This window comes from Lissotriton vulgaris, chromosome 2_1 (assembly GCF_964263255.1).
Source record: "Lissotriton vulgaris chromosome 2_1, aLisVul1.2, whole genome shotgun sequence".
Classification (NCBI taxonomy): domain Eukaryota; kingdom Metazoa; phylum Chordata; class Amphibia; order Caudata; family Salamandridae; genus Lissotriton; species Lissotriton vulgaris.
In genome coordinates, this window is record NC_141687.1 from 1,831,666,190 (window position 1) to 1,831,691,100 (window position 24,911).

The following is a 24,911-nucleotide window of genomic DNA, read 5'->3' on the forward strand; positions in this document are numbered from 1 at the left end:
GGCAGAATGTCTTCTTTTTATTTCTTTTTATTTGTGTGCTATGCTTGAAATAAAAAATCTAACCTTTACACAAGCTGAGCCTGCCAGACCGGTTGACTTTGGCAATGCTTGTTCTATTGTGCGCTTATCACAAGGGATGGATGGGCTCAGTGACAAGAGCAGGATGAATGTGAAAATGGATTGCATGCATGGAGATCCTGGAAAAGATAAAATGCCAAAATTCTGGGTTGCCTTATGTGTGTTCAAATATTAAAAAATGGGCACCGTTAGGGTCTAATCACAAATGGCATTTTGTGGTATGTTTAGTAGAACTAAAATGCTACTACTTATGAACTACAAAAAGCTATTGAAACACCTAAGACTATAAAGCTCCAGCTCTCCTATCTTTTCCATGGGGAAACATGTAGGTTTACTAATTCGTGGTAAATGTGGGAAGAACCAGCCCATTGCTGTTCACAAGCCACAACACAGTAGTAAATTACTCCAGCCCAGAGCTAGAGTAAGTCTGGCACCATACACGGTCAAACACTGATACTACAACACCATCCCATAGAAAATAATGGCCGCACTGGACTTGAAATGAAACCACACAGGAAATAATGTTCAATTAAATTATTTAAAATAGTTACAAATATGAATAAATATAATTTCATGTTTACAAAATCTAACAATAATGCATATATATTCATTATAAAATATTTTAACAACCTTTTTTGCATTTATAATTTAGTGTAGCGGTATTTATTAAAAATACTGTTAATTTGGCAAATCACTTTCAATAGTTATTGATGCCCAATAAAAATAAAATCTTTTTACTTAAGGTAGGAATTTATTTTTCAATTTAAACTTCACAAAAATATTTATTTAATACAATACATTTAAGTTAATTAAAGATTAATTTTAAAATTAAGTTAATAGACCTCTAGAATTTGTCGACATTTAAAATAAATATATAAAATGAATTTACATTAATGTTCAACTTAAAAATATTTGACTAATTGCTTTGAGTTAAATGATCTTTTTTACTTTTCCCTGTACTTTACCACGGAGGACAAAGCATTCAGGGTAGTGATCTCCCTATCAATGTATCGGGAAAATAAATAAAAAAGCTTATTAAACCTTAAAATAAATTAGTAAAAATAAATATGTTTTTCAAAATTACATGTTTTATTTATAACTATTTTAAATTAGTTAATTTAATGTAACATTATTTCCTAGGTGGTTTATTTTAAGCCCCTATCTCCATTATTTTCTATGGGAGGGTTTTGCAGTATCAGTGGTTGGTGAGCATAGCTGCCAAGGCTCAGATTGGTTATGCGTAACATTTTCATTATTTCAGTGCAAATATGAGTGACATTTAACAACTATGGGGCAGATTCCGATCTTGCTAGGAAAGCCCCCTGTACGAATCGGACGGATAGCTTTGTGTTCATAAATGAGTCAGTCGGTTTGGTCGGAAACATGAGCTCCGAATCGCACTTGCACGCTGCGGATCACATTCGGAGCCCTTTCTTACGCGATCGGAATGAGCCCCTTGGCTGGGTTCAGGAGATCCGGCCTGGGCCCCTGGTGACCATGGGGTGGAGTACTCCCTCTTCATTCTGGACTCTGTCCTCGGGCCTGCTGCGAGGCAGGGTGCCCGGGACGCCGGCCCAGGGAGGCCTCCCATGGTGTGCCATCCCAGTACAACCGGCCGGGTGGCCCAGGACCCCGGGTTCTGTACCCCTGCTCCAGGACGAGGGTCTGTCAGGCCAGGGCAGTCCTCCCTCAGGCGTCCGGGCCCGAGAGCTTTGGCTGAGCGCTCCCACCCTGGGCTCCATCCTCTGCTTGGCCAGGGGCCCGTGGCTCGTCAGGCACCTGTGGGCCTTCCCCAGCTTGGTGGGCGATTCCGATCTCGCTAGGAAAGGCCTCCGTACGAGTCGGACGGATGGCTTCACGTTTGTAAATGAGCCGGTTGAAAAAATAATCTCCGAATCGAACGTGCACGCTGCGGATCCCGTTCGGAGCCCTTCCTTACGAGATCGGAATCGGCCCCTATGAATGACACTTTCTGCGAACAGTGTAATGTTACCCACACTAAGCAGTAGCATGGCACAGCCCAAAGCCAAGATCGGACACCTGTTGCCGGGCGGGTCGCAGAGGAACACTAAATTAAACAGAGATTTTCTGCCTTAGCCAGCCTCCACCGTCCCGGGCTGGGCCTCTTGGCTCCTCCGTGGCTGGGCAACTTGGCTCCTCCGTGGCTGGCAATCAATCAAATTAATGGCATAGATAGCAGCCATAGTTTGAAGGTAAATATGAGTGACATTCAATGACTACATGTGTGACACTTAGACATTTCCCTACAACCAAAATCATGCAATGAAGTCCATGAAAACAGCCAAACATCAGAGGTTACACCCATTTGAGCAACAAGAAACTAACTCTGTAGCTGGTGCTTTAAACCTATTTCTATATAATCAGCACCCTCCACCCTAACCGGAGTTCCAGGGGCAGCTGAATCACAAGTAACATAGGGATCTCTGTGACAAAAGCAGCATCCTACTGAGCTATCCACGTAAAATACAGTTCTGTAATATGCTGGTAGGCTTTCTTTGCTATAGCTGACTTGAGAACAGTGCCTATTAAAGACACTAAAAGCCTTCTCTCACCATGACCCAACACAAAATTATGAATTTAGGCTCCTTGACGAGATAAACTAAGTGGTAACTGTGAGAAAGTGGCTCTATAAATACTGGACCAGAATAAAGTACAGTGCGTATAGAGTCAACAAACCCCAGAGTTATAACAGAGGTTAAAGCCAGGTGTGACCTTACTCTCTAAAGTGGTAGCTTGTTCGAGCAGTAAGGCAGTACCAGAGGACAGTGCAAAGCATTTGTTTTACACACTCAGTCAGCAAAAGGTTTCACACACTCAAAGACTGAACTCCAGGCCAATTGTTTTTATATCAAAGATATAGTTGTTTTATTTTTAGAAGCAACAGGTATCAAAAAATACTGTTCTCAATATGAGAGGTCTCAGATGAGTACTTTGCAGAAAGGTAATAAACTTTGTAAACACCATAGGTACAGGGGTTGCAGTAGGCAACACAATTCTACACACAATTTAGCATTGAGCTCAATGGGGTTTTCAATATATTTTTCTATATAAACACAGTTGATTAGTTTGTAGATTACTTTGGTAGTTCCAGGACTGGATCCTAGATTCAGTCCTGGGGTCTAAGCTGAAAACAATTTAGTAAAAAGTTTTAGTTATCGCAGTGATGTTTCAGGAATATAAAGCTATTTTAAAAGTTTACACTTTTCAACAGAAATCTGGCAATGTTATCCAATGGGAGAAAATTCAGGTTGCAGGTAAAGGTACGATCTCGTTACTTTTGTACTCCAGTACTGGGCTCCTAGGTCCAGCACTAGGGTCTCAACTTAAAACTGGTAAGTAATTACGTTTCAGTATATGGTATGATTTTTAAAGAATATTTCAAGTTTTCAAAAGTAGACAGAAGAAATTTCACAGAAAAGCACACAATCGATTCCTATGGAGAAAATTCAAGTTACTAGTAAACCCGACTAGGATTAGTTTTGCGGTTCAGTACTGGGCGACAAGATGCAGTACTGGCTTCTTTCCTGATACCAGGTGAGTACCTCGGAATTCGGTTGATTTTATGTGAATATTTTAAGTTTTCAAAAGTAGGCACTTAGAAGATTTTTCGAGTCAAACCAGTCAATGTTATCCAATAGCAGGTAAGTGAGTTACCGGTTGCCAGGCGAGTACTCGGCTGGGGAAGTTAAGGTTCTGGGGATAGAGTCAGGGGTCCTCCAGGGTCAGGTACGGACAGTTGGTTCACCCTCAGTGGCATAGGGGCGGCCGGGTGCAGAGGTAGTTAGGCCCAATGTTATCCAATGAGGGGCAGGGGGCCTCTGGTTGGTGGCTGCTGGCTAGCAGGCCACACGGCTGTGGGAGCTGTGCTCCAGGTCACTTGCTCAGGGCAAATGGGGAAGTAGGATAGGGCACAGGTTGTGCTGCCAGGGGCACTCGGGCGGCTGGGTGCAGGGTGCCTTTGAGCTGTCGGGTGCTCAATGTTATTCAACGGGAAAGGTAAAAAGGGAACAAAGGCTGCAGACTCGGGGACGGTGATTCTTCAGGTGCGACTACCACTTCGAGAGGTAAGTTGGGATCCTGGAGAAGAGGTAGGCACCCCAAAGGGAGGCACAGTGGGTCGCAGGGTGCAGGGGTGTCTTTGGGTGTCGGAAAATCTTACCCTCGGCTGGTCGCGGTTGGAGGGGTCCCTGGTTCTGTGGCTGCAGGCGTCGTCTGGTTTGTCGAGGAGGGTCTTTGGGCACTGGACTTCGGGTGCCAGTCGCCGGGGGGTGTCCTCGTGGTCTTGGATCACTCGGGCACGGTCCGGGCTCGGCGGGTGCAGAGTGGGCAGGTCTTGAGCTTCCTGGCTGGCACCAGGGGTTGGTTGTTGAAGCAGAGCCTATGCTTATGGGAGTCCCAGTGTTAGACCTGGCATCATTGGCATGAGTCTCTCCTCCATTTTTTGTCTGTTTGCCTCCTCTGTTTACGATGTTTTGCTGGAATATTGCTTTGGGCACTGTGCCACTGCTGATCAGTGCCACAGTGCAAGTGCTCCCTATGTTAAATTGATACATTGATTGGATTCCAGGATTGGCTTATTTGGTTTACTGTCAGTCCCTAGTAGAGTGCACCAGGAGTGCCAGGGCTTGTAAATACAAATGCTGCTGGTGGGCTTGCAGCACTTGTTGTGCCACCCACAGAAGCGGCCTAGTAAAATATGTCTAAGGTCTGCCATTGCAGAACCTGCGTGCAGTCTGGTACTGCCATGCTGACTGCGCAAGTACACCTACTCGCCAGTCCCTAAAACCTTCCCTTAACTTCATGTTAGTCACCCCTATGGTAGGCCCACGGGCAGGGTGCATTGTAAGGATAATGTAGGACACGCCCTGATGTGTGTGGCATGTCCTAATAGTGAATTACAGCCATTTTCGTTTTTCACTATTGTAAGGCTACCTGCTCTCGTTAGGCCAGACTGAGCTGCTGGAATTATTACCCTATATAATCCAAACAGACTCAGAGAGCATGGTGGAAAGTCGAGTTTAGTATCCCTGAACTCAGAATTTAATAACACATCCTTTAGGATGGATGGTTTTTAGATTCTGAGTTTGAAACTAGCACTTTTAGAAAGTGACTAGTTTCTTGTTTAACTATTTACCGGTTTCTGCTTGTTTGGTGTGTGTGTGTGACAGGAGCTGGGTGGCTCTAGAGGTCTGAATGAGTCAGTGTGGGGTGAATGAGGCATTTGCGTTTAGAGTGAGGGAAGAGTAGTTCCTGATAGCCTGCCCTGCCTGACACAATACTGGCTCCACCTCCTGCCGGGCGACTGATAGCCCTGCTCCTGCCAGTAACAATGCTGGCTCCACCTCCTGCTGGGCGGCTGAGGACTCTGCCCTGCACAGTGAATAGGCCAGGTGCCTCGGCCTGGCAACACCCACAACAAAACCTACATGGGGGGAATTCCCCTGCCTGGACAAAGAGATCAAAGCAGAAAAGGGGTATAAGAGAAGGACCCCCGAATCAAGAATTTAGATCACTTCTGACAAGGAAACCTACACCAAGGACAGAAGCCTGCTGATCCAAGGACTTGCCTACCCCTTCTGCCAGAGTGCTGTTTGCTGGGGGGAAACCTGCAGTTGCTTCTTTATTTTTGCCCAGGAACAAGGAGAGAGGAACCGAGTGTGTACTCTCAAGCTTTGCCAAGAAAATCTCCAAGGACTAGAAGAGTGCCAGTCTCCTGCTGAAGTCACAGGGCTAAAGGACTTCATCATCTACTTGAACTGGAGCGTGGTGCTTCCAATATTCTAAAGAAACCAGCAATCTTGACGTCGACGGACGCAGCCGAATCCAGCTCGACATCGTGAGTAACGGCTTCAGTGTCCCGCTCCTTCGACGCCGGCCGCCGGGCCCGATCGAAGCCAGTAGCGATGCCAGTGAGTAGTGAGTTCAGCTCCTGCTCCAAGTGACCCTGTGTCGACGCCGCCGCTGATCGCATCGAAGCCGCAGCCCTTTCGCGACGCCGTGAGGGCTGCTCACTCTTGCAACAACGACATTGACGCTGACGCCGTATCCCGCTTCGCCACTGTGAGCGCTGCTCCAGCCTGACACCTGTCAATGCCGCTGCAGATCGCTCCGACTCCGAGGCCCGATCGACGCCGAAGACTCGACGCCGATACATCTCGACACCGTGGAACATCGTTTCTTCATTTCCAAAGGTACTGTGTTTGTGGGGTCTGTTTCAACTCCGAGCTCGACGTAGCACTCCTCGCGGTCGACGCCGAACCTTTGAGATAACTTTGCCTCAACGTCATGTGACTCCTGTGGGGGTTACATTGTTGCCAAGAACTGTGCTTTAAAGAAGAAGATTTACTTTTGTTGCTAAAGAACCGTTTACTAAGAAGAGACTTTACCTGAACTATTATTTTTCCTTCCAAAGAGTATTTATTAAGATTGTGGTATATTTTTGTCGTTATTTGGTCTTGTGCTAAGCCTTATATAAACATCCTTATTTTTATAATACCTTCTGTGTTGTGTCCATTTGTGGTGTTATTCACTTTATTACTGTATGTGGTCATAAATGCTTAACACACTGCCTCTGAGATAAGCCTATCTGCTCTGCCAAGCTACCAAGGGGGTGACCTGGGGTTATCCGAGTGTGTGATCCCCTTGCCCTGACTAGAGGAGGTGGGTCCCTATTTGTCAGAAGTGTATACCTCTGCCAACTAGAGACCCCCCAATTCTAACACCCAGTCTTTAAGAGGGTTAAGGCAGGCAGGTCCTCAGGGTGTCCCAAGGTTGCTGTCCTCAGGAGTCGCCGGGTTTAAGCAGGAGCTGGGTCCAGGATCGACAGACAGGTAGGTGTGGCCTAAGTTAGTGGGTATCGTCCCGTTGTTAGCAGCTGTACAGCGGGTCTTCTTCTTGATCTTCTTTCTTCTTTTATCGGGATCTGAGGAAGGAAGGTTCAGGGTGCCCCTAAATACTAAATTTAGGGGCATTACAGGTAGGGCAAGGGCAGGGACCAATAGGTCCCTGTCCTGGGGTAGGTACACCCCCTAGCCTGCTCCTCTCCTGTGGGAGGGGGGCAGGAGCCTAGCTGTGATTGGGCAGGGTTCCTCATCTTCAAGATGGTTTGAGCCCGGGGTCGTGATTCACCTCGCCTCTCGAACCTGAGGTGTGGGGTTGGCACCGGCTGGCACACCCCCCTTCCTGACGTAGGGTTTCCCGCCAGTCTTCCCGCCAGAGTGGGGGTTAGAACCGGTGGGGGCCAGTTGCTGAGTACAGCAATTGGTCTGGAGAAGCTCACTGAGGCGGCATGCCTTTGAAGCTTCCCCCTGCCCATCCTGGGGGAGGAGACCTAGCACCTCGACCAGGATGTGCATTGTTGCAGGCCCAGGAGAGCGGGGGCTCTCCACCCAGGGGTCCAGCAACATGTCTGCTGTGTGGCAGCCTCTGCAGACACTCAACCCAGACCTGGATTGTAGGTTAGGTTTTCAGGGGGCATCTCTAAGAAGCCTTCTGGTGCATTTTACATGAAATCCCACACTGGCATCAGTGCGGGTTTAATGTGGTGAGAAGAACATAAGTTACTTACCTGTAAACTGTGGTTCTTCAGTATTGGTGACTTTCATAGATTCACGTGCTTTAATATATTCCCCGTCGTCGAAGTGGGAGTCCCACAGTACATAAAATAGCAGTAATATATGAATATATAAATAAAATTACCATAATTATATAAATATATATACATACATAAAATACAGTAAAGTATCCAGAAAACTCAAAAGTACCATAGAACAGAATAGGCCCATAGAAAGCCTAAGGGAGAAACTCAACTTAGTAACATATCAGTGTCATTATGTTTTGGTCCACATTCCAGCCAATCAGGCTGTAGCTCCCTCTAGAACCTTCTCCTCAGAAGCCCAAGTCCTCAGATTTTCGTAGCACAAAGTAACCAAAAGTGCCTGAGGAGAAGAGAGCCTCTGAGGGGAGGAAGGGAGGGTCGCATGTGAATCTATGAAAGACACCAACACTGGAGAGCCACAGTTTACAGGTAAGTAACTTATGTTCTTCTCCAGTATTAGGGGTGTCTTTCATAGATTCACATGCTTGAATAAGAGTAGAAAGCAGTAAATCATCATATAAGTCATAAAGGTAACAGTAAATTTCAAGCATATAAGAACATATCATAAATATGTAATCTATCATTATTCAAGAGAAAAACCTTTATGACTGGAGGCGGGTAGCAACAGAGGCTCACCTTTAATGGAAAAGATTCCGCAGCACCGCTTGTCCTACTGCTGCATCTGCGGCGTCTGTTGACTGCAGACAGTAGTGCTTCGTAACAGTATGGCTGCTCGACCACGTAGCAGCTCTGCAAATGTGCCGCAGAGGTACCCCCGCAAAGAGGGCAGTAGAAGCGGACACAGCTCTAGTTGAATGAGCACGTACTGGAGCTGGAAGAGGCTTGCCAGGCCATTGATGACAAAAAGTAATGGTAGAAGAAATCCACCTAGTAATAGTTTGTTTGATAACAGGTTGTCCTTTGCAGATCGGGCCATAGGCAACGAATAGTTGATCCGATTTCCTGAAGGATGCAGTGCGCTGAATGTAAAACTTGAGAAAACGCTTCAAATCCAGGGAATGTAATGAACGTTCCTCAGGAGTTTGTGGATCAGGAAAGAAAGTCTTTAAAATGACCGGCTCATTGAGATGGAAATCACTGGGGACTTTCGGAATAAATTTAGGATTAGTACGTAGCGTAACAGCCTCCTTGGAGAACTGGAGAAAAGGAGGCTGAATTGTGAATGCCTGAATGTCACTGACACGCCAGGATGACGACAAGGCGAGCAATAGGGCAACTTTCCACATGAGGAATTTTAAGCTTGCGGAGTGGATGGGTTCGAAGGAGGTAGGAGGAGCTGAGACAAAACCAGGTTTAGGCGCCAAGCAGGCGGAGGTTGAGGAATGGGAGGAAACATACGGAAGAGGCCTTTGAAAAACTGTTGGATGATTCTAGATGAATACAGCGAGGTAGAACCATCATGACGGAAGCGGGAGAGATCTGCCAAAAATACCTTCAAAGTGGAGTGGGAAAGTTCTGACTTTGCAAGGGATAGGAAGAAAGGCAGGATCTGTTCTGGTTTGGCGGTCATCGGATCCAAGGCTGTGGTGTGGCACCAGACACAGAAACGCTTCCACTTCAACTGATAGGTTTTAATGGTGGAAGGAGCTCGGGCGTGCGCTAACACCTCTCTGCAATCAGCGTCGATGGTTAGAAGCGCAAATTCATGGTGTTCAGGTTCCAGGCATGGAGCTGGAGGTATGCCGGATCTGGATGGCAAATTTGCCCCTGCTGCATCGTGAGGAGGTGAGGCAGAGGATGAAGCGATATTGGCTCGTTCTGGGAGAACAAGAGCAGGTCCGAGAACCATGGGCGCCGCGGCCACTTGGGTGCGATCAGGATGATATGGCAGGGTTGAAGCCTCATCCTGTGCAACAGGCGCGGAATCAGAGGAAGCGGAGGGAAAGCGTAGCTGAATTTGTTCAACCAGCTGATCGAAAATGCATTTCCGCTCGACTCTCTGTGGGGATGAAGACTTGCAAAGCGTTGGCATTTTCTGTTGGTGGCAGTCGCAAAGAGATCCATCTGCGGCTGGCCCCACTGGCGGAAAATGAACTCGAGAGTTGGTTGGTTGAGTTCCCACTCGTGGTTGCCCGAGAGAGACCTGCTGAGCGAATCCGCCAGAACATTGGAAACACCCGGCACATGGATGGCTGTATGATGAATCTGATGACAAATCCCCCATTTCCATATCTCCTGTGCTTGCTGGGAACGCAGAAGGGACCTTGTGCCGCCCTGTTTGTTCAGGTAATGCATGCTGGTGGTGTTGTCTGTCCTCACCAGCAGAGATTGGCCTTGAACTATCCGTTGAAAAGATTTCAGGGCAAGGAAGATCGCAAGAAGCTCTAGGCGGTTTATATGCCAAGTGCGTTGGATTGCAGTCCACTTTCCTTGTACTGACAGTCCTTCGAGATGCGCTCCCCAGCCCTCCAGGGATGCATCGGTTGTAAGCGTCAGAGTCAGAGTAGCGTCTTGAAAAGACCGACCCATGGATATGTTAGGAGGGTGAGCCCACCACTCCAGAGCCACCTGAAAGCGGGGCGTGAGAAGGATCCTGTCGTTGAATGATCCGAAGATCTGTTTCCACTGCTTGTCTAACTCCTCTTGGACAACCCTCATATGTAGCCTGCAGTGGGGAATCAACTGTACGGCGGAGGAAGCCATGCCTAGGAATTATTTCAACATCCGGACTGAAACGTACAGTTTTGACTGCAGGGATCGTACCATCTTGAGCATGCGGTCTTGTGTCTCCTGGGAAACAAAAACCTTTGCCAGCTGAGAATCTAGTGAGGCTCCTAGAAAATCTCGCCGCTGAGACGGGCGAAAGTGTGACTTCTGGCAATTGATGGAAAGGCCCAAGTCCCGAACAATGGAGATGCAAGACTGAGTATGCTGTATTGCCGGTTGGAGGTTCGGAGCCTTTATGAGACAATCGTCCAGGTATGGATAAAACTGGATGCCTTGTAGGCGCAGAAAAGCAGCTACCGGGGCCATGATCTTGGTAAAGACCCTCAGTGCTGAACGGAGGCCGAATGGCAGGACTCTGAATTGGAAGTGTAGGTGTCCGACTGTAAAACAAAGATATTTTCTGTGCCTGGGGTGAATCGGCACATGAAAATATGTGTCCTGGAGGTCGATCGTGGAGAAGAACTCTCCGGGATTGAGGTAATGTAGAATCTGTAGCAGTGTCAACATTTGAAAAGTTTTTGACGTGATGAATTTGTTCAAAGCCCGTAGATCCAAAATTGGGCGCCATTCCCCCGATTTTTTCTTGACTAGAAAAAAGCGGGAGTAAAACCCTTTGCCCTGCTGGCCTTGTGGTATTACCTCGATAGCACCTTTACGGATCATCAATTTGACTTGAGTCAAAAGTTCTTTGAAATGGGGAGGAGGCGGGCCAGTAGGAGGGCGATTTGGAGGAAATCTTTTGAATAACAAGGTATGTCCTTTTGAAATCAGATCTAGGACCCACTGATCGGAAGTAATGTTGGACCAAATCAAGATGTAATTTGAGATTCGACCTCCAATTCTTTCAGTGGGTGGAAAATTGACGCTGGGACTGTCACTGTTTCTTTGCATTTGAACCACCTCTGTAGGTAGTTTTTCTTTGGTATAGTCTGGAGGAGGTCTGACGACTCTGGGATTGGTAAGTTTGTCTTTGCCGGTTGTCATTGTAGGAGCGATATTGGTTTGGTCCACGAAAAGTGCAAAAGTTGCCACCTCTACCACGTGCTCCTCGAAAAGGCAGTTTTTTATATTGGAGAGATCCCAACGCCTTGGCCGTATCTGTGTCTTTTTTGATCGATTCGAGGACCTCGTCAACATGTTTCCCGAAAAGAGATTCACCATCATAGGGTAGATCGAGGACTTTAGCTTGGACTTCAGGGAGAAATGCTGTTGATTTTACCCAGCCTTGACGCTTTAAAACAGCAGCTCCTGCCAACTGTCTAAACCCCGTAGAGGAGATATCAATGGTGCAATCAATGATCTCTGAGGAGATCTTTTCACCCTCCTGAATGATGGCTTGTGCTTCTGTGCGAATAGCATCCGGAAGTTGTGGGAGCAATGCTGCAATCTCGGACCACATTTGGCGGTCATATCGCCCAAGAATAGCCAAGGAATTAGCTGCCCTTACAGTGGTGTCTGCCATGGTGGTAAACTTTTTCCCTATGGAATCCAGCTTTCGGCCTTCCTGATCTGGAGGAGAAGTAAGGGGTGTGGAAGGATTGCGAGACCTCTTTTGGGCCGCCTGAGTAATGACGGAATCCGCCTTTGGTTGAGACACCAAACATGTTGGAGAATCTGCTGGTGCTTTATATTTTTTATCGAGTCTTGGCAGGACAGCCGGGATCGAATTCGGTCGCTCCATCAATTTGAGACCTTCATCCCAAATGTGGTCAATTATTGAAATAGTGTGGGCTTGCCTTTGAGGTAGGTCTTTAAAATCGCAGAGAAAACAGTCAGTCTGTTGGACGTCTAAAGTGAGATGAAATCTCTTAGCAGCGCGGACCATCAAGTTGTGGAAGCTGCCAATGTCCACAGGAGGCGCAGCTAATGGCGACGTTGGTGGGGTTGAAGGTGTGTGAGCCCTGTAATCATCCCACTCTTGAAGGGCATTGTCGTCATCATCATTCGGATCCGTACTTTGAGGGTCAGGATCGTCATTGTCCATATCAGGCTGGGCACGCACCAGTGACCTTGACGGAACTGGTGCAGAGGCTTGTGGTTGCGGAGGAGGTTGCGGTACTGGAGAAACAGGCCTAGATGGAGGAAATCTGCGGTTATAATCGTCCAGCATGTGCTGCAGATTCCTTACCAAAGACAGTGGTATCTGTGTCGTTTGGTCTGACATAGGTGCTTCAGACCTATCTACTGGAAAAAGATCTGTCCCATCTTCGACGTATTCTACCTCCTCCTCATCATAATCCTGGCACTTGATGTGCAGCTCGGATGGACTAGTCGCTTGTCCAAAGGTATTATCCAGCTCTGAATCATCATTGGAATCCTCCTCCGCAGACTGAAATAATTTGTCAGGAAAAGTAGGACCACTCTTAATAGGACTCAATTGTATTAGAGGTATTCGTTTGAGCGTGGAAGCAGTGACCACTGTGAAGGTGGTAGCTGTGGCCAAAGAATGGTGCAGCGTCGACGAGCCCGTCGACGTGGCGATGGAAGAGTCAACAGCCGGTTGAGGCGTCTACACTGTGTCCACATGCAAGGAATCCGTTGACGGATGTGACTTAGTCTTCGTCGATGAAGATTTTTTCGCCGTCGACGAAGGGTGGACCGTCGACGAAGTAGTAGCCGTCAACGAAGCCGTCGTCGACGGTAAGGCAGACGTCGACGTCGACGTAGTCGTCGACGAGGCAGGTCCTGTCGACGGGCAACGACCCGTCGACGATGCTGTAATCTTGGTCGACGACGAGGAGTGCGTCGACGAAAGGTGCGTGGACTGATGTTTCTTCGTCGACGAGGTGGATTTAGCAGCAGTCGACGAGATCTTCAAGACAGAGGTAATGGGCCTCACCTCGTGTGATGTCGTCGTCGAGGTGGACGTCGTTGTCGTAGTTCTCGAAGACATAGAGCAAGTCGTCGTCGACGTGGAGACAGCATCCACGGATTTCGTCGTCGATGTCGTCAACGGACGCGTCGACGAGCCCGTCGACGAGCCGGTGCCCGTTTTTGAGGAAGAAGGCATGGCTTTGGACAATGACGCCAGAGAACCAGGTCTCGTAGGCGCAATTGGAGGTAAATCCTGTGGGGAGACAACTTTAGAGATTTCAACAAGTCTCTTTTTCTTAAGAAAAGGAGAAGGCATCTCTGACTCCGACCCACGCTTTTGAGAGGTCTTTGACTGAAAAGAAGAGCCACTCTCATCCTCCGAGACCACAGTGTCCGTTGTCTTCAACTTCTGAAGCCACAGAAGGAGACGGGCCTCTCTGTCCCTTAAAGTTTTAGGTGGAAATGTACGACAGTACTTACAGGTCTTCACTTCATGGTCCGGGTAGAGACAGAATATACATTTACTGTGTGGATCTTCATGAAAGAGACGCAGTTTTCCACAGGATGGACAAGAACTGAACAAAGATTTCCTTGAAGAAGACATTTAGAGTAGAAAAAACAGCTAAGTAAGTTGAAAACTGAGCAGAGCTCAGGAAGACTCCCTTCACACGACGTGCGGTAGAAAATCTGAGGACTTGAACTTCTGAGGAGAAGGTTCTAGAGGGAGCTACAGCCTGATTGGCTGGAATGTGGACCAAAACATAATGACACTGATATGTTACTAAGTTGAGTTTCTCCCTTAGGCTTTCTATGGGCCTATTCTGTTCTATGGTACTTTTGACTTTTCTGGATACTTTACTGTATTTTATGTATGTATATATATTTATATAATTATGGTAATTGTATTTATATATGCATATATTACTGCTATTTTATGTACCGTGGGACTCCCACTTCGACGACAGGGAATATATTCAAGCATGTGAATCTATGAAAGACACCCCTAATACTGGAGAAGTTTGGTACCAAACTTGTCAGTTTTCAGTGTAGCCATTATGGTGCTGTGGAGTTCGTAATGACAACCTCCCAGCACCATATACTCTTAATGGCATCAGGTACTGTGCCCAGGAATGGCCCTAGGTACTGTAGGGGCACAGGGCTCATGCACTTGTGCCCACACCTCTGGCATAGGGTATCCAGCTAGAGGGGTGACTGAAGTATGCCAGGGCAGTGAGTTATTTGGGCATGGGACACAGGGATGTGTGCCATGTCGACTCTTTGTTTAGTTCTGCACTTAGACACTCAGCCTGCAAAGGCAGTGTGTGGGTGTCAGTGTACAGGGCCCCTGCGGGTGGCACAATAAGTGCTGCAGCCATCAGGGGTCTTCTCTGATCACCATGCCCTGGGTATCTAGGGTACCATTTACTAGTGGCTGACAGGTGGCCAGAGATGCCAATTGGGTTTTAGTTTCAACACAGTTTTAGGGAAGGAACACAGGCCCTGGGTACCTGGTTGGCAGGAGCCCAGGGCACACTCAGTCAAAGCACATCAGCAGTTTAGAAAAAAGTGGGGGCATACCAATACAAGAAAGGTGGCACTTTCTCACAGTAACACAAATGAATATTTTTTTATTGCATGGTAGAAAAGGGGTGAGATGTTCTTGGAATGCTTCAACATACATAATGTGCACGCCGATACCACAAATGCTGTGATGTGCACCTGCAAAGGTACCTGGCTGGTAGATAGCGATTGAGGTTTGAAACAGTGGCAGGCAAATGTAAGGGGGTTGGGAGTTTCTGAAACACCACAATATGCCCCCAAGCGACTTGTAGTAATTGCCTAAGAGGACGATTGTTAATGAAAAATAAAATTGCTTGGAAAAAAGTGTAGTTGGTGACATTACAATGTAATCATAATTACATTACACATTACAAAATAAAGTCTAACAGTGGCTTCGGGATAGTCTGAATACAAGTGAAGGGAACATCCGAATAATACCTGTGAATGGACAGCTCAGGACCGGGAAAGTTGTGACCCAGTAATAGGGTGAAGAAAACCAATTTTTGTCACCAATTAAACTATGTAGCACTCATATTAACACATCCCTGATGGTCTGTGGAACAAATTACACAAATGTGTATTGTTATTTACTATTCCTGGCTACAAGCAGAGAGACCATCTCTAATCCTCCTAAATTAAGACTGGCTAACCATTCTAGGTAGAGAAACAAAGCACATGATCTGCTGCGATCAACAGAAGAAACCGCAAGCCTCCATTCCAAAAAATGAGTTATACAGAAGCTTGCAATCTTCAGTTAAGGTGAACAAGCCTCTATGGAAGAAAGTTAGATTTCTGACAAGCATGTGCCTCTGAACCCCCACTGTGCTTTGTCTGACAAGTGGACGATTCTGCCCCAGTTCTACTAGCAACTCAGTGACATAGCCTAGTGTGTAAAATCCATATTGTCAACATGCACTCTCCCATATTATCACTTCAGCCTCTTTTCTTTCTTCTCTGCAGGAAGATGCTTTGAGTAATGGGTGCAGGGGATTCGGTGCCTTGATGTTACTGGAGTGAGTGGAGGTAAAGGGGAATTCATTCAAATAGATGGATAAAAGGTTTGCCAAATCCAAAATCTCGTAGAACGCCCCCAAAATACATTTGCTTGTTTTCATTTTGTAGACAGTTAGAAAAGGGCAAACCCCAGAGGGATCCTTACCTAGTCCTTTCTGAGGTGCTGGTGACCTGAATTCCATGAGGTAATTCAAATATGGCTTTTCACCCATGATCTCATAATAACGGATGTTTCCGTCGCCCTGAAATATCAGACAGGACACAAAACAAAATTAGGAATGAGGCAAAGAACTGTCCTTTTAGTAAATTCTCAATAAACCCTAAAGTATGCAGCAAACAAATACAGAACTTAGGCAAGAAATGGAATAGCTTCTGAGCTAAGAGATGGAACCCACAGACCTAAAAGGTAGAACCCACACCCTGAGCAAAGAATAAGACATGCAGGGATAACAGGAGGATCATATGCCGAGCTAAGGCGTGGTGGTACCCATGCTGGGTAAACTGTTAGGACACATACTGAGCCAATAGAAGGCACACACTGAGCTAAAACATGGAGCGTATGCGAAGCTAAGTGATGGAGCATGCACTGAGCTAAGAGTTGGAATATATGCTGAGCTAATAGGTAGAACATGAATTGAGCTGTTAAGGTGACAGGGAGAAAATGAGCTAAAAAGAAGTGCAAATGCAGACCTAAGAGGTGGTTCACATGATAGCCTAGGAGTTGGAAAGCATGAGCTGGGAGGAGGTGCATACGTTGAACCAAGAGGTGAAAGTATGAATTAGGAGAAGGAATTCTGAGCTTTGAGACAAACCACATTAAGCTAAGAGATAGAACATAATAAATACTCATGGTTGGAACACACTTTGAGATTAGATGTGGATCAGACATATGAGTTAAGGGGCTGAACAAGAGCAGAGCTAATTGTCGAAGCATGCACCGAGCAGAAGGTACAATTAGGAACTTTGGCAGCCCATAAGCATGGCACATTTGCTGACATTTCTGCAGGAATGCTGTCACCAACTCACCAATCTGGTAAGAACACATGGTTGTGCTACTGCCCACAATGTCTAAGGGCCATATGTATGAAGCTCAAATGGGTCGGTAAACGCCGAAATTCGCAGAATTTCAGCATTTGCAAACTCATTTTCGCTAAATGGTATGTATGTAGCGCATTTGAGTGTAAAATAAGGAATCGCAAATTTGCGATTCCTTATTTTGCTATTGCATTTAAGGAATCGCAAATTTTGCGATTCCTTAAGTGCAATGTATGAAGCACCCAAGTTGTGCGATTTCTCATTAAGAAATCGCAAATTACCACCAACTTGAAGTTGGTGGTAATTTGCGATTTCTTTCACAAAAGCACTGTTTTTGCATTTGTGAAGGTGCCATGTGGCTCACATACATGCCCTTATGGCACCCTTGAAATTATTCTCAATTTGCGATTCTCAATTTGCGAATTGCAAATTGAGAATAACTTCACATTCATTCCTATGGGCCTCCTCGCCCATAGAAATGAATGGGAAATTATTCCTTTATTGCGATTCGCAATTTGCTAATCACAATTAAGGAATTTTAAGAAATCGCAAAAAAAATGCGAATTTCTACATACATACCAATTTGCAAATCTCAAATACCGATTTCTAAAAAATCTCTATTTGAAATTCGCAAATCTGGATGTTGATACATATGCCCCTAAGTTCTTTAACCCCTTGTGTGCTGGTGACAGCTCACGTCCGTCATGGCACACAGTGCTCGTGTGCTGATGACGGCCGGGAGCCGTCACGACCACATCCGCGATCGGAATGTGCCGCACAGGAGCGGAATTCCGGCCACGGGCAAGGGGTTAAATATGTATTGTTTAAGCCTTCTAGGAACATGTACCCACTTGTTATCAATTCTTCTTTCTCTTCCAGTGGTTTGTACCTTGGTTGCACCATCAGAAGCCTGGCGAAATATGACAAGCAGCAGCAGGGAAGGGAACAGAAAGCAAAAGAAACCCGACCCTGTCATCTGGTCCATAAAGCAGCCTTTGCACAATACCTAGGCACCGCAAACCACATGAACCTGGTACTTGAAGACGTGCCTAACCAAACATATTCTCATTTGGTTGGTGTCTTGCTTATGTACAACTACTATTGGAGGCAAACATGACACAGGGCCAGTGATTGAGCTAATAGGATGTAGCTCAGGGAACAGTTGATCTTGGGGTACATTTTATTCATCAGTGGTTATTACCCGATGTCTAATGATTTTCTTGAGATTTCAATAAGTTGGGAAACTGGACTTTAATGGTGTGAAAGTACATACGTAGATTTGTGGTAGTGAGTTGTGACATTATATAGGAGACATGTAGATATTACTTCTTTGATGGCGTTAATATCTATTCTATAGATTTATAGCTGCTAACTTTATTTAATGTCCCAGGTTTCACACAGGCAACTTGGTGCCTCACTTGAAAAAGAAGGGGAAAAAACATGAAGTAACTCTTTCACATTCTTTGCTTCATAGCATGAGCCGGATGCTCGGATTTCTGCTAAGAATCTTATGTGGCGCTCTCATGAAAAGTGATGACCGCTGAGATATCTTTCCCACCTTTGCAAAGTTATCATCCCAGTAGCAAGGACCGAGGTCTGTCATATGACTTTCAAGAGCTGGTCACGAGACACAAAGTAAAGACACCTTTTCTGTATTATACTCTAAAGTTCAAATATTATGACATTGTTTTTTTATATGTTAGAGGAGCAAACAATGTGTAGGATGCCTACTATCGAGGGACCCACTTGTTTAGAACAAAATGCCCCTTATGAATGGAGATCCCTCGAAGTGTCTCTTACCTGTCCATTATAGCGCCATAATTATTGAATATTTGAACTCAGTACAGATAAAGGAGTGTTACTTACCCTATAAGCATCTGTGTGTGACATGTATAACTGTAGCTTCACATCCTCTGCATACTCTGGCAATATTATTTTGGACTCAGACGATTGCAAATTGTTTTTCTTTCAAAGAAGTCTTTCGAGTCATGGGGTGTCAGTGGCGCCTCCTTTGGTCGCACATGCCCCAGCTCCAGTGTTAGACTGTTTTTCACCCGACGGGTGGGAGTAGGTTTGGAGTAGTGAGTATAAAAGAACAGTGACCATTCATGAAGGGAGAGAATCATGTCAAATGAAAAATGTCTGTACACATGTGACTCTACAGCACTACTTGAAACGAACAGATGCATATAGGGTAAAGAACATAATCGGTTTATAGCAGTAAGTAAAATATTCAGTTTGGATGGTACAGAGGACTGAAATACAGCAAGGAGGGAAGTGTGACCAAATTTAGCTTGCTGAAAAGGTCTTAACATTGTTGAATATTTTGTTTGCATTATCAGATGTGGCTATGGGTGTTATATAGAAAAGAGTGTTAAAATAATGATTACTAAATATACAGACTGATGCTAGGAATAGGTCCAAACATTAGCATTGAAAATACACCCGGCACTTCTTGGCTGATGGTGGCACCTCTACTCATGTACCTGCCTGCACAATGCGGTCTAGGTAATGCCTAGTTTGGGGTTAGAACAACTCATACCTGCAGCTGATTTAATCAAACTTTGGCAAGGCGTTCATCATTACGATTCATTCACTGTATCCTAAACACATGTTGCAAACCTCTGTTTTGAATTTCCTTACTTCGTTCCATGCTCACAGTGTGGAAATTAGACAGGGCCTCTATGGTGTCAAATGCCAGCATCTTTTTTAAAGACCTTGAAACATTCAGCAGTTTCAATCTGAACCCTGTGGTGTAACCATTTTTAATAATTCCGAGGAGTATCAGGTCTTCTTCATTGGTCAGCGTATGAAAGTTGCAGAATGCAACCACCTTTCTCAACCTCATGGCTAAGATATCCATGAATTCAGCTGGTGCCTGTCATGTCTGAGTGAAAATGCATCATTCATAAGGAATATGCTACTTACCAGTATGCGTCTGTTCTTGGCCTGTAGGGCTGCTGACATTCATATCTGTGCATAGATCGCCGCCTAGTATTGGGTCCGGATGATTGCACATTGTTGTCCTGGAAGAGTCTTCGAAGTATCACGAGATAGGTGGCTCCTCCCCTGGACTTCAGTGCGCATGGGCATCCTCTCCATCCTCAGATTGTTTTTCGCCATTGTGGCAGAGATGGAGTGTAATACAGTAAGTGATGACCATGCCTACAGCTGCTACAGGCACCGGGGAGGAGGGCGGGCGATATGAATGTCAACAGCCCTACATGCCAAGAACAGATGCATACTGGTAAGTAGCATATTCCGTTCGAGGCATGTGGGCTGCTGAATTCATATCTGTGCATAGAATAAATAGCAGTTACCTCCTTAGCGGTGGTTGCCCGTGCCAGCTGCAGCAGTCTGAAAAAGAGTTTTGAGAACAGCCTGTCCTACAGCAGCTTGCTGTTTGGAGTGTACATCTACGCAGTAGTGTTTGGTAAATGTATGTATGGTGGACCATGTGGCTGCTCTACATATATCCTCTAGGGGAATGTTACCTAGGAAAGCCATGGATGCCCCTAACTTGCGTGTGGAATGCGCTCTTGGGGGAACTGTTAATGTGCGTTTAGCTTTTTGATAACAGATCTGTATGCACTTAACAATCCATCTGGCTATACCTGCTTTGGAAATGGGGTTGCCTTTGTGTTGTGGGGAGAAGGCAACAAATAGTTGCTTAGTTGTCCTGTCAACGTAATACAGGAGAGCTCTTTTAACATCTAAAGTGTGCAGAGCTCGTTCTGCCACTGAATCAGGATTTGGGAAGAAAACGGGTAGCTCTATGGTTTGGTTAATGTGGAACTGTGACACCACCTTAGGCATGAAAGTGGGGTTGGTACGCAGCACTACCCTATTAGCATGAACCTGCATGAAAGGCTCTTGAATAGTTAGTGCTTGAAGCTCACTAACTCTTCTTAGCGATGTGATTGCCACTATAAAGGCCACTTTCCATGTGAGAAACTGTATCTCACAAGAGTGAAGAGGTTCAAAGGGTGGTCCCATTAATCTGGTGAGAACTAAGTTGAGATTCCAGACAGGAGAAGGAGGGTGTCTGGGAGGAATCACTCTCTTGAGTCCCTCCATAAAAGCTTTAATGGCTGGCACCCTGAAAAGAGAAATATGCTGTCTGTTTTGAAGATAAGCTGCCATTGCAGCCAAATGTATCCTGATGGAACTGTATGCCAGATTGCATCTGTATAGGTGTAGCAAATAACAGATAATGTTTTGCGTGGACGCATCCAGCGGATTTATGTCATTATTGGAACAGTAGATGACAAATCGCTTCCATTTGGCCGCATAGCATGCCCTGGTAGTAGGTCTCCTTGCCTCCTTGATGATGTTCATACAGTCAGGGGGTAAGTTGAGGTAGCCAAACTCTATGACCTCAGGAGCCATATTGCAAGGCTCAACTGTTGCGGATCTGGGTGCTGAATGTCTCCATGGCTCTGAGTGAGGAGACTGGGAGTGAGGCGCAGTCGTTGGTGAGGCACCACTGAAAGTTCTAGGAACGTGGTGTGGTGTACCACGCCTGCCTTGCCCACTTTGGAGCAACCAGGATGAGCGTCATGGAGTGTTGTCGCAGTTTGCGTGCCACTAGCGGGATGAGCGGTGCTGGAGGAAAAGCGTACGCAAATCTGCCTGACCAGTTCATCCATATTGCATTGCCCTGAGACTGCGGGTGTGGGAACCTGGCGGCGAAGGTTTGGCATTTTGCGTTTTCCTGTGTGGCGAATAGGTCCATCTCTGAATGACCCCACTGCTGGAAATATGGTTGGAGCATCGAGGGGTGTATCTCCCACTCGTGCATCTGATGGCTGTGCCTGCTGAGCAGGCCCGCCATCTGGTTGTCTTTGCCCGGGAGATGTTCGGCCATGAGGAACATGTTCCTCTGAATGGCCCACTTCCACATGCTCTGGGCTAGATGAGACAATTGTGGAGAGTGCGTGCCTCCCTGCTTCTGGATGTAATACATGGCAGTCATGTTGTCCGTCCGGATCAGCACAACTTTGTTGCACAAATGCAACTTGAATGCCTTTAGTGCCATGAAGATTGCCATCAGCTCCAACAGGTTGATATGCATCTTTTGCTGCTGCGTCGTCCATAGTCCTTGCACGGTATAATGGAGGACATGCGCTCCCCAGCCCTGGAGAGATGCTTCCGCTGTCAGCACTATTTGTGGGACAGGCTCTTGGAACGGTCGTCCCCAGAAAAGGTTTTGTGTGTTCCACCAATGCAGAGCGTTGTATGCATGACCGGTCACCAACACTAGGTCTTTTAGATGTGCGTGAGCCTGGTTCCACTGTCGTGCTAAGCACTCTTGAAGGGGACGCATGTGTAGCCTCGCGTGCGGGACTATGAAGATGCAGGAGGCCATCATACCTATCAGCTGCATAAATACCTGCGCTGGGAGTGAGTGCTGGGGCCTGAACTTCTGAATCAGCAATTGCATGCTGTTGACTCTGGCAGCGTTGGGCTGCGCCGTCGCTGTTAGAGTGTTTATTGTCGCACCTAGGTACTGTTGCACGTGTGCGGGTTGAAGGTGTGATTTTGGGTAGTTTAGTGAAAATCCTAGACTGTGAGGGAGGTGAATTGTGAGGGACATGTGGCTGGCACACTGCTGGGCTGACTTTGCTTGGACAAGCCAGTCGTCTAGATAAGGATAGACATGGATGTGTTGTCTCCGAAGGTGCGCAGCCACTGTCACCAAGCACTTGGTGAACACCCTGGGGGCAGTAGTGACCCCGAAAGGCAGGACCTTGAACTGGTAATGCTGGTTGTTGACTGTGAACCTGAGATACTTCCTGTGACCTGGGTGAATAGGAATGTGGAAATATGCATCTTTCAGGTCTAGGGTTGCCAGGAAGTCTCCCTGACTGAGCAATGGTAGGACTTGCTGTAGAGTCAACATATGAAAATGTTCCGACAAGATGTACTGGTTCAGGGGTCTGAGGTCTCGAATGGGCCGCAGGGAACCGTCCTTTTTGGGGATCAAGAAGTACAGTGAGTACACCCCTGTACCTTGCTGTTCGAAAGGCACGAGTTCTATTGCACCTTTTTGCAGCTTGGAGAGTACTTCTTGCTGCAATAAGTGCATGTGCTCTGCGGACATAGGACGGTGCCTTGGGGGTATGTTGGGTGGAGTGGAGGTTAGTTCTAGACAGTAGCCGTATTGGATAAGTTGTCTCACCCACCTCTCTGTGGTAATGCCTTCCCAGACTGGCAGGAACTGCTGGAGTCTTCGCCCGACCGGTGTTATATGGTCTGGGGGCAGTGACAAGGCGTCACTGCCTATTGGGGGCGGAGGATCTGGCATTGTTATTTCCACGTCCTCTGCCTTTGGTGCTGTTCCCACGATATCCACCCTGTTATTCTTGTTATAGGTGGTTTGCGTGCTCCCCATGTTGTATTGGGCTTGCTGCAGTGCTTGACCTCTAGAGGCTCCCCTGTTACTGAAGCGACGAAATGAACTGCCCCAGAACTGCTGTGACTGTAGAGCCCCCATGGATTTTGCTGTCTCAGTGTCTTTCTTAATCTTTTCAAGGGTCGTGTCTACATCAGGACCAAAAAGAAAGTCAGGGTTAACTGGCTGATTGAGAAAAGTTGTTTGGATCTCTTGTTTGAAACCAGAGATACGGAGCCAGGCATGACGTCTCAGCATTACACTAGTGTTGATGGCCCTAGCTGCTGTGTCTGCTGCATCGAGTGCATACTTGATGGATGCATTTGAAATCAACTTTCCTTCCTGTATTAGCATTTCTGCTCCCTCCTTATAAACATCAGGCAGGTGTTGCATTAGCTGCTCTAACGTGTCGTAGTGAGCCCTATCGTATCTGGCTAATAGGGCCTGTGTATTTGCGATCCTCCAAATATTAGCCGCTTGAGCAGCTACACGCTTGCCAGAAGCTTCCAAGGTTTTGGATTCTTTGTACGGAGGAGGAGCATCACCACTCGTTTGGGAGTTTGCTCTCTTGCGAGCATTAGCCACTTCTAAGGAGTCCAATGGGAGCTGGCCCTTGATGTACGTAGGGTCCACAGGCGCAGGCCGATATTTTCTTTCAATCCTTGGGTTTACATCCCTTGCGGTTTCCTTGAAAATGTCAGTAGCATGTTTCAGGACGCCCTTTAGCATAGGCAATGTCTTTACTGATCTTTCCGAGGTGGAGAAAGTATCGAACAGAAAGTCCTCCTCCACTGGGTCTGCGTGCATTTCCACGTCATGGTTAATGGCCGCCCTTTCAAGTAAAGCGTTAAACACCGCTGTGTCTTCAGTAGGCGAGGTCTTGACATTATAGGACAGAGTATCAGGCGTAGTGTGTGGCTCATCAGGGTCAACAGGGTCAGTCCAGGGTTGAGGTTCTTCCTGATCTGCATCAGCATGATAAGTAAATTCAATCTGACTGTAACCCTCTCCCACATCCTCATCGCTGCATGTGGGAGAATAGGCATAGTGTTGTGTATATGACTCCACAGGTTCGAAGAGAACAGGTGAGGTGGCTGAATCCCTTTTCCTTTTGAGAGAGATTCTGTATGACTCCAAAGGATGTTCTGGAGCGATTTTCCATTTGTGAATGGTGAGCCTGTCAGAATCGAAGTCGTAGAAGAGTTTCGACTGATTGTCATACGAGGGTGCCTGGAACACTACCACCTCTGGAATGGTTTGAGACTTGGAAGGTCCTGACACCTTCTTGGACGTTTCGGTGCTCTTTTGTGGCTCGAACGCTTTGGGTCGAGCGGTCGGGGGCAGTCCGTATTTAATTGGAGGAAGCACCGGAGATGAACCGACCTTCTTTGAGATTGAGGTCGTCTTCGATCCGATCTGCTTCGGAGGATCACCAGCATGCTTGCGGCCTTGCGTCGACTCGAGCCCATGGTGCGCAGCAGGTACGACCTTGGGCTTCGACGCGATATGCTCTTTCGGGTCGGGTTTGGTCTTCGACTCGAGGGCCTTGTTCAACAGTGGCTTGGAGGTTGCAAGCGCTGGTTCGACAGTCTTTTTAGTCTGGAGTCCTTTGCCAGTGTCACCATGTTTGGACGTCGACGGCGTCAGAGTGACGTGCTTGACCGCAGAAGCCGGCTTCGACGCCCCGCTCTTCGGGCCGACGCCCCCTTG

General features: G+C 46.7%; 1 protein-coding gene across 4 annotated transcripts in view; it reads right to left on the bottom strand.

Moving 5' to 3' along the window:
• The window catches only part of CORO2B (coronin 2B), a 581,091-nt gene that overhangs the window by 48,207 nt on the left and 507,973 nt on the right, over positions 1-24,911 (bottom strand). For all 4 annotated transcript variants that reach the window (XM_086957966.1, XM_086957970.1, XM_086957968.1 and 1 more), the window contains one exon: positions 15,918-16,014. In XM_086957966.1, the coding sequence (XP_086814092.1) occupies positions 15,918-16,014 (97 nt within the window). The remainder of the gene's footprint in view (positions 1-15,917; positions 16,015-24,911) is intronic.